Source organism: Molothrus aeneus, chromosome 7 (assembly GCF_037042795.1).
Source record: "Molothrus aeneus isolate 106 chromosome 7, BPBGC_Maene_1.0, whole genome shotgun sequence".
Taxonomy (NCBI): domain Eukaryota; kingdom Metazoa; phylum Chordata; class Aves; order Passeriformes; family Icteridae; genus Molothrus; species Molothrus aeneus.
Genome location: NC_089652.1, coordinates 22,484,420 through 22,502,199, shown reverse-complemented (window position 1 = coordinate 22,502,199; position 17,780 = coordinate 22,484,420). Strand labels below are relative to the sequence as shown.

At 37.9% G+C, this 17,780-nt stretch overlaps 1 protein-coding gene across 3 annotated transcripts in view; it reads right to left on the bottom strand.

Moving 5' to 3' along the window:
• The window catches only part of RBMS1 (RNA binding motif single stranded interacting protein 1), a 140,936-nt gene that overhangs the window by 29,614 nt on the left and 93,542 nt on the right, over positions 1 to 17,780 (bottom strand). For all 3 annotated transcript variants that reach the window (XM_066553672.1, XM_066553674.1, XM_066553675.1), the window contains exons 3-4: positions 8,724 to 8,782; positions 5,788 to 5,879 (exon numbers count right to left, since the gene is read on the bottom strand). In XM_066553672.1, coding sequence (XP_066409769.1) covers positions 5,788 to 5,879; positions 8,724 to 8,782 — 151 coding nt within the window. The remainder of the gene's footprint in view (positions 1 to 5,787; positions 5,880 to 8,723; positions 8,783 to 17,780) is intronic.

Here is a 17,780-nt window from a genome sequence, read left to right as displayed (position 1 = left end):
CAGTAAGATTTAATACTATTATCTACAAGAAGTAGTACAAACCAGATAAAAAGAAAACTTTTCAAGACAGTTGCTAAAAACTGCTGTAGAAATCTGCTTGAATTAGCTCCAGTTTGCCTGTCATCTGTTCTTTGGCATTCAGAAGCCCAGATGCAGAATAAAAAAATTGCAACATACCTACCTTCTCCAGTTAGATTAAGTGCTCTAGCTACCATGGTAACCTAAACTATTTTTCTTACTTTGCTCTATAGGAATGAAAACTGATTTATTTCTCCAGAAGGTTGTCACAGTGAAGACAAGTACTATAAGCAATACATTACTGAACCTCAAAAAAGTTAGCTGTTTCTCATTTTTGCTCATTTAAAACCATGCTCTTCATCAGCAACATGAAGGAAGAGCTGTCTTCAATACATTTTGCTTATAAGCTGTGGAAAAGCCTTGATTTCTCTTACAGAGATGAGGACAAGCAGCTAAGCAGCTTTTCCCTCCCAAAGTTCACACTTTATATGATGTGACAATTCATCTTTTCCAAATACACTTGGGGAAAAAAGTCACCTAGAGTAAGTTTAAAGTTTGAGAGCTTAGGAAAGAAAGAGAAAGCTACCTGCACATGGAGTGTACATCACAATTCTGCCTTAGTAACCTTTGAGTGAAAAATATTAAGATTGCAAATTCAGGTCATCTCTGTACTCCACAGGATCAACATGAACTCAGACAATGGGCTCATATTCATCATAAGCTAAAACCCACCCCCACATAATAAGTTTCAGAATTTGATCTGATGCTTTGAGGGCCTGTAGACCACTCCAGAAAACACAAAATGTGTCTTAAGAACGGTGGAAGTCAGTACCTGATGGGAGAACATCCTTTACATTGTCAGCACATTGTTATTCTGACACAATTCAAATAAGAAACAATTTTTTAAATGGTCCTAATTTTTTGCACAAGCTTAAAATATTTGAAAGTATTTAGTGATAAATTAATGTGAGAGCTAATACAAATAATCAGGACCACACTTCATTGTGTCAGCGGAAGCGAAGACTTTAAGGAGGAGGAAATTGTAACATTATGAATCTGAAGTCCTAAGTCCTAAAAATGTGCAACTCTGGGGAAATCTTCTGAATGGATAAACAGTGAGTCTTCCCACAAAAATGCACATTAGTACATAGAACAGCATTCCTTGGCTCAAATTAACAAGTCTCACTGACCACAGAAATCTTCCATGTCTGTGGACTAGTTTCATGGCTTCTATTGTAAGTTGTATATGTTTTCTAAAGGTAACTTTATCCTTCCATAGGGAAAAAAAACAGGAAAACAAAAACTGGAAAATAATGAATATCAACCGTTTAAGTCATAAATTATCTTGACTATCTTATAGTGAAGGTGTACATATAGAACTACAAATCTCACGAGGAGAGAGAGAATTGAAGAGACAGGAGAAGACAAGGTCTTCAAAAACAAAATGTAGGGAATCAGGGTCATTGAGTCCATCACAACTGTGTTGGACTTGGATGGCCTAAACAATTTTAAAGACTACACTGATTTTAAACACATGGTTGAAGTTCTACTGTGAGAATGTCCATTAATACTTCTTGTGATGCCTAAAGTACATTGCAAGCTCTTTGCAAAAAGTGGTCATTCCTTATGTAGACATAAGCCTTTCACTATTATCTCAGAAATCTGTCAACCTACCAGGAGATGGACAATCTGGTTGTACAAATGCCTCTGCCAGGCCAGGAAGGAGTTAACACTCAGTGAAGTCTGAGCTGCCAGAGCCACACTGCTGTTCTAGCTGGCTTGTGCAGCTCTACATTGCTGTCAGTATAATTTAGATATTCTCTTGCTGACTTTATCTGGGCTGCAAACTCAATGACTCTCTTCCTGTCTTAAGTTTGCTAGACAGAAAGATGAGAAGAACTGTGGGTTTTATTAACCGTTCTTAGTAGCTCTTTTTTACCTTTTTTGTTTATACATTAGTTTACATCCAGAAAGTAAGAATTAATCAACTTTCCATTTGAAACAGTTGCTTTAGTAGCTACAGTTGAATTCAGTTAACACCATTTGATGAGACAGAACTTGGTCTGAGCAGTGACTTGGATGCTTTATGTTAACCTCAAAGTTAAAAGCCTATGAGAATTTAGGTGTCTGATATCTCCATAGCATTTATACCTCACCATTTCTAAAACATCCTTAAACAGTCTCAATATGGTAAATCTCCATTCAAAATGCCAATATATAGTTGATTTTCTGTGTGCATCTATTTTTCTATAAACAAAGTCCCTTTCTGCCCACTCTAAATAATTAGAAACCTAGAGCTATCTCACTTTTACTTGTGGGTGCAGGGAAGAGAAGAGGGCTCTCAGAAGAACCACTCTGACAGCAACCACAACTTTTCTAACAAACAAAATTGTCAGAGCTTTCAATACTACTACTAATCTTACCTAAGACTGCTTGGCTCTACAAAGTCACAGCTTTTGAACTTAAAATTCTTGGTTTATAATCACTCCTCTGGGAGCAAGAACATAGAAGCTAAGAAAAGAAATTTTGATCAATTAAAAGGAATTAGAATAAAAATTGGACAGTTACTAACTAGTTTAGAAATAACACTAGTCTTGCAAGACATGTATTTGATCTGTTGAATAAGAGCTAATCTGCTGGTTTGTACTAGTGGATCCCGAAACAAGCTGGCTACAGTAGAGCTCACATCATCTGATCCCCTTCCACAGCCACTTACATATCCTGAAAAAGATGGACTTACCACTAGCAATACTCAAGTGGAAGAGAGGAGAGGGGCAAGAGCTTGTTAAATCCATTTTCAATTTCCATCCAAAAACTACTCCCATCCCCTGGCTAGGCAATTATCATCTTATGCGAGGTCTTAGCCACATTTTCTGGCCAAAAGGAAATATGGGAAGCATTTGTTTCAGCAGAAGACACTGGTAACCAGCAGAAAGGAAAACTCTTCCCAGGCTGCTTTGTCTTAGCCAAGGATTCCCAATTTAGATCTCAGAAAAAGCAGAACAGCTGAAGACATAGTATTTCATGAGCAATGAAATGACACAGGGTTCCATTATTGTGGCATCTCCTGAGTGATGGCCACTTCTCCACCAACAGTGACCCCCAGAACAGATTGGGCAGGATTTGGCCTGAAGCTGTATCTCCAGCCTTGGTCCTTCCCACTCTGCTCAGCAGTAGCAAAATATAGCAAGTGGGATTTTTTTCAACTCAGATCAACTGGGAAGCAGACTGCCAAATACAGCATGATTTTACCCCATGGATAGGATAATAATGATAATGATAATAATTTAATATTTTTAAAATAATATAACTTAAATTTGAAGTTGCCTCTACAAAACAGCAAAAATTTTAATATGTAAAAATCAGAACCACTTCCACTAAAGCAGTATGTGCAGATGAACTTGCTGACGTGTGTAGTATTTATCTCACTGACCTAGAGCTACAGCAGGACACTGCAAAAAGGACTTTATGGCAGCCAGAGTCAGAACATAGCTCCAGCAAGAACATTTTCCTCCCTGTTCAGCTGCTGTGGGTCAGGAACCACGTCTGGGGGGAGGGTGAGAGCACTGAGGAGCTGTGCTGCTCCTCACACCCTGGGCACCAAGTAATTACAACACCTTCCCATGAATAAATCACCCCAACAGGCATGGATTTCCTCTTTGAAACTGCAGCAGCTGCGGTGGTCAGTAAGGAAATCGATTGCCCAGACAGGCAGGAAACGCCTCAAATAATTCTCTGTGACACTCAGGCTTAAGCCTGAAGCAGTGTCACTGCGGGACCACCACCCATGGCACAGGTGGGTCACGTGCAAAAGGATAAAATACTAAACACACAAACACAAACTTTCAGAGCATCATGCATGTGAAGGGTGTGATTTGCTAATCTTGCCAAAGCAACTGTGACTGGCCATTCCCAGACTGGAGCATCTAAGTGGAGATAGGATTTTTCAGACAAAAGGAGAGCAGCATTGCCCAGGGGAAAAAAAAAAATTGAATGGCTCAAAACGGACAAAAATCAAAGAACTCAAACTCATAGTCACTAGAGGCTGTTTGTTGTGGTACTGTTCACTGGACTGGTTTTGGGGGTGGTCTTTTTAATTCAAACATTCTCTCTGTATTAAGAAGCAGAAGAAGTTTCACTGGAATGCAAACCTCATAGTTGCAGGTTTCCCACAGGTCATCAAGCTTGACACAGGGTCAGAAAAATACCCAAACCTTTGGGATATTTTGATGCACATTATTTCATTAATGCTAACAAAAAGAAATATTACTGATCTTGCAACTGTCAGAGGAAACAAGTCAGAAATATATGCTGTAAAAGAGATTAAGAAACTATTCATTGGGTTACTAGTTAATTATTAGAGCTTCTCCATCTACTCAAGAAAACAATTAAATCAGACATCAAAGTTAATTAAGAAAATGAATTTACATTACTTCAAAATCTCTCTTTGGCCCTCCTACCTAGATATCATATTCATAGGATGGCAGACAGAACTCTGAAAGATCTGGGGTATATTTTAAAGTGATCACCTAAAACCTAAAGATTTAATAAATGGCCTTTATTAAGCATACATAAAACCTTGTAAAAGGAAAAAACCCAAGTGTTTTCCAGTAAGCATGTATGTTTGTGTCATGGCTGTAATGAAACACGCATTAAGTATGAAACATATGGTTTCCATTTTGTTGCCCTGGAATCCATCCAAAGACATTTATGTTGTTAGCTTAACTGTTCTCTTTAGCTGAGAAGCTGTGGAAAATATCTCATCTGAAAAAAATCTGTACCTAGTGGATAACTATAAAAGATTTGCTAGATTTTTAGCAGACTATTTTAATAAAAAAGCCTCTGAGATTACTAGATTTTAAGTTTTTTAAATTAGTATATAATTTTCTAACTGAAAACAAATTTGCTTTAAGAGGTACCAGAATTCTATCAACAGATTATACTGGTAATATTTTTTTTAGTTAACAAATTTGTGGAGGTGTTTATGGCTCTCTTTTGGAACCAGGCCATCTGACCCAACAAGAACGAATGACAGTATCATTACTAAAGTATCATCTCCCTAACTTCATAAAAGAGCACTGAAGATACTCTGAAGATCACATCTGGCTAATAAGCTGGTTCAGAAGCAAGGTTCGTTAAAAATTAGAGAAAAATAAGATAGTTTTCATTCTGCATTTTTTTAATAATTCCTGGGTTTGCCTTGATGCAAAAGTAGGTCAGCCAAGAGCTGGCTAAGAATTTCAAAGTATCTATCATGAATGCTCAGATTCAAATTTTATTTATATTAGCAGATAATATACCAGAAGGGCTGAAAAAAAAGTTGAAAGGTTAAATTTTGCCATGATATACTTAAAAATTAATTCCTAAATCTTAAGACTTCTAACCTCAGTAACAGACAATCTATTAAACCTTTCATACCTTTGTGAGTAAACCAATTCATTAAGCCTGCTGTAGTTTTTACAAACCATTGCTAAATTTTTGTTTGATGAAGCCAATGGAAAAGACTATTATGAATAAATTGATAAATGCAATGAGATCAGTTTGAAGACTTTACAATTTCATGCTTCTTTATTTATTTAGTTGAGATTATTTGGGATGTGGCAGACAAAAATCTCCATTTTGTTACCTTAATGATTACATGGCTTGAGGATTGTGCTCTCTGTAAAGGGCCCTGCAGCTGGAAACTCCACACTGCCCTTGTTGTGCCACTGTACAAGCTTGTTCATCTTCACAACCCATTGCAAGAATTAGCTGGTTATTCTAACTCACCTTTGCCATCTGTGCTTGGACTCCACTGGCCTTTAAAGCAGAAACCGCCTTCTGAGCAGCTGCTGGGCTGTCAAAGTCAACAAAACCATAACCTGAAAGAGAAAACGTCATTTTGTTAGCAAGACAGCAACCAGCTTACAAACAAACACTTCGCAGCCAACAGTCGTGCTACTGGCACGGTTTTTAATACAATTTTCTTGTTGTTCAACAGGGACAATTTGAACTCCAGGTCCTCATGCAGTGTCATCGACCCCACCCCCCCCCCCCCCCAAAAAAAAAAAAAAGGGAAAAACCTAGAAAAGTTCTTGAATCTTGAACTAGTGGAACAAATCCATTTCCATGTCCACTCATTATGAGAATTTTGGCCAAATTGCTAACAAGCAGTGCAGTGCTTTGCTTTCTGTTATCTGGTACGTAACTTCTAACACCAGATTATTTCAGAGATCACCAAATAAAGCATCATCTATTAATTTTTCTGAAGTAAATTCTTATTGCAGTTTGAATAAATGACAAGTAACTCTGTAAGTTACTTTTTATTTATTCAAATTTTTTAGGAGAGGAATTTAGTTTAAAAGACACCCATGTACCCAATTTTTGGTAAATTATACTTATCTCATAGTGTATACATAAAAGACAGTTAAATTTAAAAGTGGGTGAAAACCCATCTTCTGTGAAACCAAATGGTTTTTCCTATTATTGAAAGAATGTGAAAAACTGGCCAGAAAGCATTTTCTATGCCATACAATGGAATCTTTAAATATTAAAATAAGCTCAACATCAATTGAAACAAATTATATTTGCAATAAGCTCTTTTCTTATTCTGAACAAGAACATGTAACTAAGGAATTCCAGGATGCCCAAATTGCAATACAACTTGGCCTTAACAGACACTGGCCTTACAGGCTGGGATTTTTAATCCAGCCTGGGAATTGGAGGCTCAAGGCTCACCACGAGGCAGTCAGTTTGGAAGCTACTTCCACTAGATGTTATTGCAAACCTCATTATGCATTTTCCAATCCCCCTCTTTTCCACCAGTGAGCTGCCCAAGTATTAATAAAACCCCTTTCCAGAGTTAAAGTTGGGGTAAAAGAAAGCAAACAAAAAAACCAACAATGAGATAACCTCTGGAGGAGTAGAAAATGGAAACATTTCTTCAAAATATATTACAATCCTCTTACAATATATCTATACTGAGTAAAGGTTGTCTAATGTTAGAACAGGACAAGCTTTAAAGCTCTTAACTTGGGAAAAACAACTCAAGCGTCCTTGTACATCACTGCAAGCTTATTTATGCTGCCAAGAAGCTGAAGAAAGCAGCATATTGTTTTGTGTAACACATGGTGGTGTGGATTGTTAAATCCTGACATGAAACAAAGTGAATTAGTTCATATCAAGTTTTGTGCTGCCAAGGCAAGACTAACTTCCCATACCCCAAACTGGCTCTCCACACCCATGGCAGCCTGGGTTATCACCAACACACTGCTGGGTGTAATACAGATAAAGTTACATACTGACACCAAGCATGCCACCAAAGCTGCCTCTGCCACCTTCCGGATGATAGAGAAACTCAATTACTCGCTGTTCCAGTTAGTTTAAACCCCATAGTGTATTTTTTGGCAAAAGCCAGAGATACTGTCAATCTTTTGGTTAAATTCCAGTTAGATATTTACATTCTGCCTACTTGTGTTCCCATTGCAATTTCAGCAACACACAGTGAGCCTCCCTGGAGCCTTACCTTGCAGTGTACTGTCACAACAGGCTGTTAGCTACCACTTCTCATCAGTGAGATTTAAATTCTCTATTGAAAAAAATAATCTTAAATCTCTTAAAGAATTAATGTGTGAATTTCTGTATCACTGAAAGGCTTACTGAACACTTCAGGAACTGACAAAATGGACAGACTAAATCTGTTAACTGCAATCATATGCATTAACTAATTAAAATAATTGCAAAGGGCACCTCCTCTTTCCTAGTCACAATGACATCTGCATACAAGCTAGGAAAAAAATTTCTAGAAATTTCAGTTTCTGAACTGTCAGTGCCTCTTCAATTTGTTTAAGATGGGGAGTTGAGAAGCTATGTCCTTGCACTGGTTCCAAGTTCTGCACAAAAGCTTTGTCTTAATTATTGATGGACTCTCCTCCTTCTGTCTATCAGCTTTCTGCTCATTTATGGGCATTATGCATATTAACACTGCTTAATCAGCTGACTTAATATTTCACTTTGCTCAGAAATTATCTCCTAATCGTAAAAAAATTAAACTCTGAATTCTGGTATTTCAGTGTCTGCTACCACACCTTCTCCCACCACAAACATGCTGGGATCTGAATCACTGCAATTGCAGTGAGCGATGAAAACCCATGAACTGATACATTCAGCTTATCTAGAGGAGTTCTAATTTTTTTTTTCCAGCTGCAATTACTTCATTGAAAATGAACCCTCTCTTTGCTCCCAATACATTCAATAGAACATAACAAAACACAATTAGAGTACTGGAACATGTAATTAAGTGCTGCTTCAAGCTACACTAATCAATGGAGCTTATTTCCACAATGTATAATTTTTTAAGATGCTTAGTATAGTTGAATGGTCATCTGCAAGCTTCCCTAGTTTCTCCAGGCAAAAGGGGAAAAGCTGCTTTTAACTCCATTTTTGTTTTTAAAATAGAGGCGAGCTGCCAGCCAGCACTGTGCATGTCAGCTTCACTCTGCCTTGGCTGCGCCACCAACACCGGCTGTCTGCCAGCTCCACTGGAGGCAAATGCATTGTATACACCAACCACCAGCAAGAATGAAATTCATTTAGGAGCAAGAATGGGAAAAAAACCCCAAACCAAACCAACAAAGGTAAAATGAACTTAAAATACAACATTAATGCACTTTATAGAATCAGTTATGACTTTCAGGGGAACACAGTATAAAGGAAAATATACATACCTTTGCATTTGTTTGTAGTCTTGTCCAAAATAGCCTTCGTGGATACAATTTTCCCATACCTAAAAAGTATTATACATGTGTAAGGAAAATGAGAAAAGAACATCCTATTATAACAAACACACAAATCACTTTATTTTAGCACCTAGTACCCTTTACTCTGTGCAAAATGAAACAATTTATATAGACTATAATTATGGAATGCAAACTCATACATAGATGGAACTGACAAAAAACATCAACAATTTCAAGCACGATCTCGTTCTATATTCTCAGTGGCACCACAGAATAAGCCAGAAAAAAGTTCTTTATAGAAAAGAATTCCAGGCATTTAAAATCCTGGTATTTATAAGACATTATATTATAGATATAAGCTAGGACTCTCAGTACATAGACCAGTTGCCTTGTCAGTGGCAGGTTTGCTGGCTAGCACAGTATAGAAAAAGAAAAAAAAAACAGAGAAAAACCCAGCAAAACCCCAACTGAAAAACACAAAAATATTACACCCGATTTAATATTATTCTGTTCTGGAATGTGACAAGTAGAAGACTAAAGAAAGCTGTTCAGCAAAGTTGGCGAAAAAATCTGTACATTTCTGTAAATATAAGCAATTTCAACTAAAATAAAAACATCCCTCAGGAAAGTTTCAATTTTCTTTTTCTCATTTCCAGTTTCTCAGCACGTGGTAAGCCCAGTCTGCTATGCAGCCCAAAGGTGAGTACACAGAGATCTCAGAAACTAAGCTTGGAAAACAAGTGGACAGCAATCTCAGCTATAAGAACAATGACTGTTTCGGAAGCAAGTCTATCTGCCAGGTTTATCAGAATTAGGTATTTTGATCATTCCTAGAGTAGAATTGTTCCTGTTTGCAATTTCCCTCCAAATAAAAATCCCAGATTCAATTTAAAAACAGCAATTCTCTTGGCCTGCATACAGGGCACAGGTTTCCCAAGCTCCTTCCCACGTCCTCCTGTTTGCTTGTCAGTGACACTTGTTAGGGTGCCCTGAGCATGGAAGAGAAAAATGATGCAAAAGGAGTTTGCTTTGACTTGAGAATATAATGTAACTTATTACACTAACAGGTATACCTATGCACCGTGTGCTAAGAGGCTCTCTGTCATTGTACAAGAACCCAGAATTATGAGACGTGTTATCGGTATACGAAAGGGGAATTTGGGGACAAATGAACTTTTGTCATCTTACCTGCTAAACAGAACTTCAACAGTGTGAGTATAATTTCAAAACATACTATGTCAAAAGACAACTAACTCCATTTCTGCAGTAGCCGTATTAGTCTTAAAAATTCTTCAGATTATACTAGAAGCCTAATAAATTGAGCTTTGTTTGTTAAGAGTATTCAATTCACTGTTCACTTGCAAAGTCACAGTTACTCAAAGGCAAAGCCTATTTATAAAGTACTTTCCCCACAAAGAGCATTGAAATACACCTTTCAGTATAGCTAGCACTCTTTGTGACCAGTTTCAACACCCTGCTGTTTATGCAATAGTTATTGGGTGGCTTCAAATAATTGCAAGGGACTAAACCTGGGACACAAGCCATGAAGTGGGTGATTCCTACTTTTATCTGAAATTGTGAGCATCTACACTGATATAAAATAGAACTATCCCTCTATAGCCTAAAAACATACAAATATCAATGAAAATCAGTGCATACCCGAATTTACCATTTTAGAAGCTGTAATAAAGCAATAGAAATTGTGCATAATAGTTGGAGCAGGTACTTCATTATTTGTACCACTTATTTTCCAAATATGTCATTCCATTCAGAAAGCTTTATAGTCCCTAAATCAAAACTTCTCATTTTCTTCAGAATTTTTCTGAGTGCAGAGTAAAAGCACATGCTATAAACGAGAGAGGTAAACTTCTCAGGGTGCTTGGTAACCAGCATGACATTCAACATTCAGCATTCTCCATATCCTATCAGGCTCCCTAAAGCTTCTTAAAGTGAACAGCTACATAGCCTTTTGTGGGAAAAAAATCCCTGGAGGATGATCTTGTCTCTGCCACTGTGTCAGTTCTTGGAAGTGCAGAAAGTGGTGGTGGTGAAGAACCCCAGCCCTGGGTATTTCTGTGAGCACAATGACCTGGCCAGCTGGCTGGGGGCTGCTTTGGACTGCTCCAGCCCACGCTGCTGATGCGCAGCAGCCCATGAACAGGTCTCTGCACAGCTGTTCTTTACAGAAACTTTGTGGACTACCTTCCACTGTGCAAAGATGGCTTAGTGATTTATTGCACTGTCCTAGATAGCACGGCTCCTGCAAAGAACCAGCCACCATGGAAGGCTGCCAAGAAATTTCAGCAGTGTGAGTCTAGGAACAAACTGGGAACCTGTAAAACAATAGCAGCTATCGCCAGGATTTCTCCTATGATTTTCCCTCCCATGTATGAGTTGCTCTCCACTCATGCCATGAGGCACAGAAAAGCAGTTTACCCACTCTGAGCCTGGCCAGCAGGATGCACCCCCTCCTTGTTCCCAGCATGTGATCTGATATGATCTGAATTACTCCTTGCAGTTTCTCCCAAGTGCTTCCTTCAAATTATGACCATTGTGAAAACTTTTCCTCCCCTTGAATTCTACAGTCGTTATACTCTGCTTTGAACACGAGCTCCTGTCTTCAACTGGTCCTTTATTGGGTGCAACTGCACTCATGACCCTGCAGAAATCAATGAGCTATAAAACACACCAGTCATGACACAAACTGCTATGTATTGCCTGCTTACAGAAAGGATTATAGCAAGCAAGAGAGAATTTGTATCCCAAAGACATCTATGATGTTACATCTTGCTGAAGATCCTAACTCCTCTCAAAGCCTATATACCTCTAGCTGTCTAAGGCATTTGCTGAGGGTTCTCTCCTGCTCCACCGCATGCTTGGTGAGATTTTGTACCTACAGCAAAGCACTGTTCCATGGCTGGCAGAATCACTTCTACAGCAGTTGGTGTTTGCTCATTCCCTTTCAGCTACAACAGTTTTTTAAAACATGCTTTCCTTTAAATTAAGTACTAGTCTTTAGAAATAACTGCTAATCTGGCTGGTGACAAGCAACTAGGTATTTCTTATTAAGCGAGTTATTTTTCTCCCCAAAATAACATCAAACTCATGTTCAACAGCAATAGAGAGCTCAGGTGTATTTTTTTTTCTTTTGAGTGCTTTTAACACATTCTTCAGTCTGAATTATGTTTGGAGATGGAAAGATGTTTTCAGCTTTGTGTCTCTTTTCTATACAGCACTTGTACCAATATCAACTCACACATTGAGAAAGAGAGAGCTTGGGTAAGAGGCAGGTAAATAATTGCCAGGGTGCACTGGGTATGGGATTAACAGGGGTGTGCTCAGCAACTGCCTGTGACCCAGTGTACAAGAGGTACAGAACATCAATACAAATGTCTGGCTGGACAGAAGATAAAGAAGAAACATGTTCAAAGCCAAGCTAGGAAGAAATGCAGTACAGCAACTCACCAGGATAATGTTTACTACTGCTTATTACATCCTCACAGCACAGAAATGAAAAAATAGCCCTCACCTGGCTCATGCTGCCCCAAAATCTACTGCCAGGCGATAAGAATGTCAAACGCTGCGCTATACCTTTGTCTTACATGCTTTAGAATTGGGAGACTTGAAGTGAAGCACCACCACATATTTTTTTTATCATATTGTTCAGCAACATGGTCAAAAACAGTGCAAACAATCATCCTGACAGATTCACTGAAAATAGCTAGGGATACATTTGACATTTAAAACATCTCTGAAGCCTAATTTTGGCAACCTCCACAATGCTGAAAGAAAAGGGTCTTTAGAAAACCAAGTACATGAATCAACCTGAACCACTATTTATTTTTCTCCCTTTGTACATCTGGCAGTATGATGAACAGATGTAGAAATGTGAGCGTGAAAAGACACCATCGTGAGCATGACAAAGAATGGGGAATGAAGTAGTTTGAAGTCTCTGCCCCAAGTGCTGTTTTGAGTGTTGAAAGAACTTATCTGTGTGTGCATTAGGGGAGGTACAGTAAGAACAGGCAGTGAGAGGCTTGATAAGATTTGTCTGGAATGAATTGTTCAAATCTGCATCCACAACATAATGTAATATACCTCATACCACCATGCTTACAGTGCTTCCCTTTGCAGTACTCTCAACCTGTCTTCCAGCTTTTGCTGTGAAGGATTTCTCTACCACAATATGTTGACTTGGACAAAAATATGCCAGAAGGATCTCTGCTACCATGGAAAGCCCTTGCCTTTAAATGCTGCTTAGGTCCTCCATCCTGAACTGTCCAGAACTTTGTGTTGAAGATGAACAGTGATCTCCTTTTGTCTAAGTCCAGTCCACCTTTAAAAGAACATTCCTAGAGATCCTGCTGTTACAGTTTGCATTACTGTAGTGCTGTCAAAACTCCTCTAATATACAGAAATGCTGCATATTTTCTGTGTTTGTTATAGATTAATTTTTACATCTTAGAATCTTATCACTGCCCTTCATGGAATGCTCTTAGTTTTAAGATCCAGAATTGTGTGGTAAAGCCAGACACGGATTTCATAACTTGTAAGTGGCTCCAAGTACATGAATTAACTTTAAGGTAGAATTGTGAAAGGAAAGAGAACCTGGCTGAAGATAAAATATTCTGACAGGGGGCCAATATTCTCACCAGGTGACTCATAGACTGGAGAGAGCACAACAAAAAGGCAGATCTGACAAGGAGTGTCATATAGGAGAGCAGATCAATTAATCCTAAAATAAAATGCAGCCACATAAAAATAAATTGTAATTTTGACTAGGGCAAGTAACTAGATGAAAATGCATAAAGCAAATACTTCATAAGCAATTTCTATACATTAAGTGTAATGCTAAAAAGAAAAAGCAGGTGGGCCTGCTTAGTCTGTAAATCAGCTTTAAAAATATAAGAGACAACAGCAAAAACCAAAAAAATATTTCTTATTCAAGATGGCCTTATTCACCACACAGCATGGCCAGTGGGTACCTTGCATGTACTCTAAATGCAGCAAATTCTTGTTTGAAATGAAATCATGTTGTCTTTCAGTACGACCTCAAATCAATGCACACAACAAACATGGACTTCGGCAAATCAGTGATGTGCAAATTTTAAGATCCTCACCTCCCCAAACACAGAGTATTCTGTTTTGAACACTGTGACTCAAAAGATTTATATGCAACTGATGGTCTTACTAGCCAGACCCATACCACCATCTATCCTGCTTGTAGAGTGTGTGGAAGCCATTACATTCATCTCAGTTGAGACATGACAAGGAAAAACCCTAACAGCCCATGGGAAAGCCTAATCTCTGCTGGAGTTCCCAGTTCCTCTGTAACACCTGGTGCAGGAGGAGCAAAAAAAATTCCCTGGGTCTGAGAAAAAGAGCCAAGGGAGTTGTCAGCAAGAGCTGACTTGGTACAGTTCGCTCCTGTTCCTCACTGGTCTTGCCATGCTCAGGGCATTTCTAAGCCAACAGCACAGCCAAAGGAACATGATCAGCACCATCAATCTTTTCTTCTGGATCCAAAACCCAAGCATAAAAAGTTTTATCTGGCTCCCATACCTCTGCCTCTCTGCTGCCTTTTGGGAAAGTGGTGTACTGAATCTTAAGCTCTTGGTCCCTTTTAAGCTTAGACAAACAAAGGGAGTTTTTGTTTCTCTATGTATCAAATTTTCAATTTTTCAGTATGGGGAATTTTGGAAAATAGTTGTCAACACAACACTGCTAGTCTTTGTGACAGACAACTCTGATCCCACTCTTTAGTTGTGGGTAAATGTTTCTTACAAAAACTTGATAAAGAAATTTATTCAATCCAGCAGAAGACTGAGTTTTAAGAACAGAATCAAACCATATGGTTTCCATTTTAAAATTCTTCTTCACCACATCTATGCTGTCGCTCAGAAGGAAACATTGCTGAGAACATTTTGTCCGTATTTTGTTTTCTGTTGTTGGAAGACACGCTGTTCTTTGAGAAACTCTTTGGAATACTCAGTGCCTTCAAGGCCATCATGCGCCTAAAGGTTTTCTACCAGAACATAATAAAGCATCTACCACCAAAAGCTGGACCAATCATTTTAAATGCATAATAAAACATTACATGAAAAGTTGCAGTTATAGTTTCATATTTTTACTTTCCAAGTTAATGCGTATGGATATTCTAGCTTTATCCTAGTATGAGTTCTGTCTCAAAATTGTTAGATTTGGCTAATTTATTCGATTTAGTAGTCTTCTTTCCTAGTTTCAGATATTCAACCACTGGGTTAACCAATGCCACCAGATGTGCCTTGTTTCCCACATTAGACCATATTTTTCTGGTATGCAAAACAGAACTTACTTGAGTGCCTAAATTAAAGTGTTCTTTTGATGACATGGTGTTAAATGATCATGTGGTTTTGATATGAAGCTAGTTCCTTCCTTTCTTAATAATTGTCCCTTTGACCCTCTGTACTTCAGAAGAAAGATGGTATTTTCAAAATACCCAAATATCCAAATAGTTCTCATTCCCATTTGTTATTATTTTATTTGGGAGATAAATAATACCTCCAAATAAATGAGAATTTATTATTATAAAAGCCAACTACAGTTTTGTCTTTACAAAATTACAAAAATTACATTTAGTCTATTAATATAAAGACTACTTTTGAGATCTGGGTACTAAAAAAAAAAACCACCAGAAAAAAGATCCCCCAACTAAAAAAGCCAAAACATCCTAGGCTCCTAGGAACTTTGCCTTTACTGACAAATCAATATTCTTATATACTGCTGTAAACTCTTCCTTAAGATCAGCAAAGCTTTCTTCACAAGATGTCTGTGTTTAACTCTTCTTTTTAATTTAATTCCTGTTTTTAATAAGAATCAGTGTATGTCATCATCATTACCAATGTAACTACCAACACCTCCACAGTGCAAACCACTTTTATTTTGGTACAAATAATCTGTTCTTCAGTCTCACTAGGTCACAATTCCAGATTTCCCTGAGAAGTAATCAAAAGCAGTAAAACCAGATGCAAGTCCAGATATTTTCTCATCTCTTACCATTGTCTGTCCTCACAGGACCAGATGCTTTGCACAATGGACATACACAAATTAGTAAAGTGGGAACAAATGCCTTGTGAGTTTCTTGGACAATGTTAATTTCACCAGATAAAAAGCAGTATTTTATGAATAGGTATTTGGCTTGTAGTGTACAGGCTGTACACAAATGTAAACGCTTCTTAGAACTAAAAATAATCAGGAATTCAAAATCTTAATCGACAGTGACACACAAAAATAGATTTTGGAAATTATTATTTTTCAGCTACCCAATTTGTTTTTCCCAAGAGTAGTTATTTCCTTGTTCAGAAAAAGATAAGCTGTGGGGATAGGGAAGATATGTTTTTAGAATCAGGAAATGTTTGCTTCCTTCTGCTCTTGCTTTGTAGAGATGTGAATAACCTCTATCCATTCCTTAGAAGCTGACTGAAATTCAACAGGAAGGAGTCCCATTAGCATCCTACAGCTATTTTTAGGATGTAGGTTTTTCAATTAATATGATCCTTGTTGCACAACAAACTGATTATTTTAAAAGCAAGAACCACTGCACAACATCTTTAAGCAAGACCGACTGCACATCATCCTGCACAGCTGAGGAAGACTTTGCATTTTAATATCTCTGGGCATTTTAAACATTTCAGAAATATTACAGCTGACACTAAAGCAGCTTTCCCAATGTGGCTTTTTAGTTTCTTAATGAACAGACTTTCAACAGCTGCTTGCAGAGGTGTGTACTCTGTCAATTTTAAACCAACAAATATGTAAAGGCATGTTTATTTAATTTTACTTTATAAGGTTAAGAATGTTGCAATATGTGAAAAAGCAGTACTTAAAAAAAGTTATACTTAAGTAATATGATGACACAGTCATGGGGGGGAAAAAAATTAAAAATAATCCGTTAAGTATGCACACACACATATGCACACCCACTCCCAGCAAAAAGCTTTTGGAGTTGGAGGGGAAGGCTCTCATATTATGCCCTGTCAGGCATAAAGAAAAATTCTGCTGCTGCTACTCTGAGAAAAAACACAATCAATTTACATTAGGGTTTTGGGGGCTCTTTTTTTCTTTTTAACTTTAAAAGAAAGAAAAAGGCAAATTCTGAAGGATGAACCTGCAACTTCTGTTCTAGGCTCTGACAAGTTTATCAGTATCTGCAGCCCCAGCCGCTCCACTGAGGATGTGAATTCAGATACTTGGCAGAGCTATGATTAATAATCACCCTCTCTTCAGGGAGAGATTTTTGTCAAAGCCCTCAGTTTTGGCCTATCCTTGCTCAGCTGCAACATGATTTTTACTACTAAACATATGGCACCTAATTTCCATTTAATCTTCCATAGGCTAACAAGAGAATGCTGCTCAGTGTTATGGTAGGGAGAGACAACAGCTCCAGACACTGAAAAAGGAGAGGGCAATAGCAGCTAAAGTGGCAGAGTTGACCTCTTGCTCTGCACTGGAGATCAGCTTTCATATTTCACAGACTCCTAAAGATTCTCATCAACCTAATGACTCTTATAAAAGCCAGAATACAAACATGCTGGTCCTAAATTTGTTGATTGCATAGCTATTTTAACTGTAGACACAGGATGTCACATGCTGTGAAGAAAAATGGAATTTCAAGCAACAAATTGTGAAAAATGATCCTGTTCTGTCCTTCTTGCTGCCTCTGCCCCTGCAGTAACCCAACCTGACTTCTGACAAGCTGAGGTGATTTTGCATAATCTCTGAACCATCTGCTAGGCTATCTGTCAGTTCAGTAGCCTTGTTACTTTACAGTTTATAGGTTAAGCAGGATAAATAACTTAACAGAAACACAAACAGATTTGCCTCTTTGACACACTTTGAAGTGCAAGTATTGTCTAAGTAATCATAGCTTGCTTACTCGTAAATGGAAGAAAAAGAAAGTAAAAATCAAAGTAATGCATTAAAACAAATGTCTATTCTTTCAGAAAAGGAAATTGTTTATCATAATCTTCACAGTTTATGAAATCAATAGCACAGCAAAACTGAAGT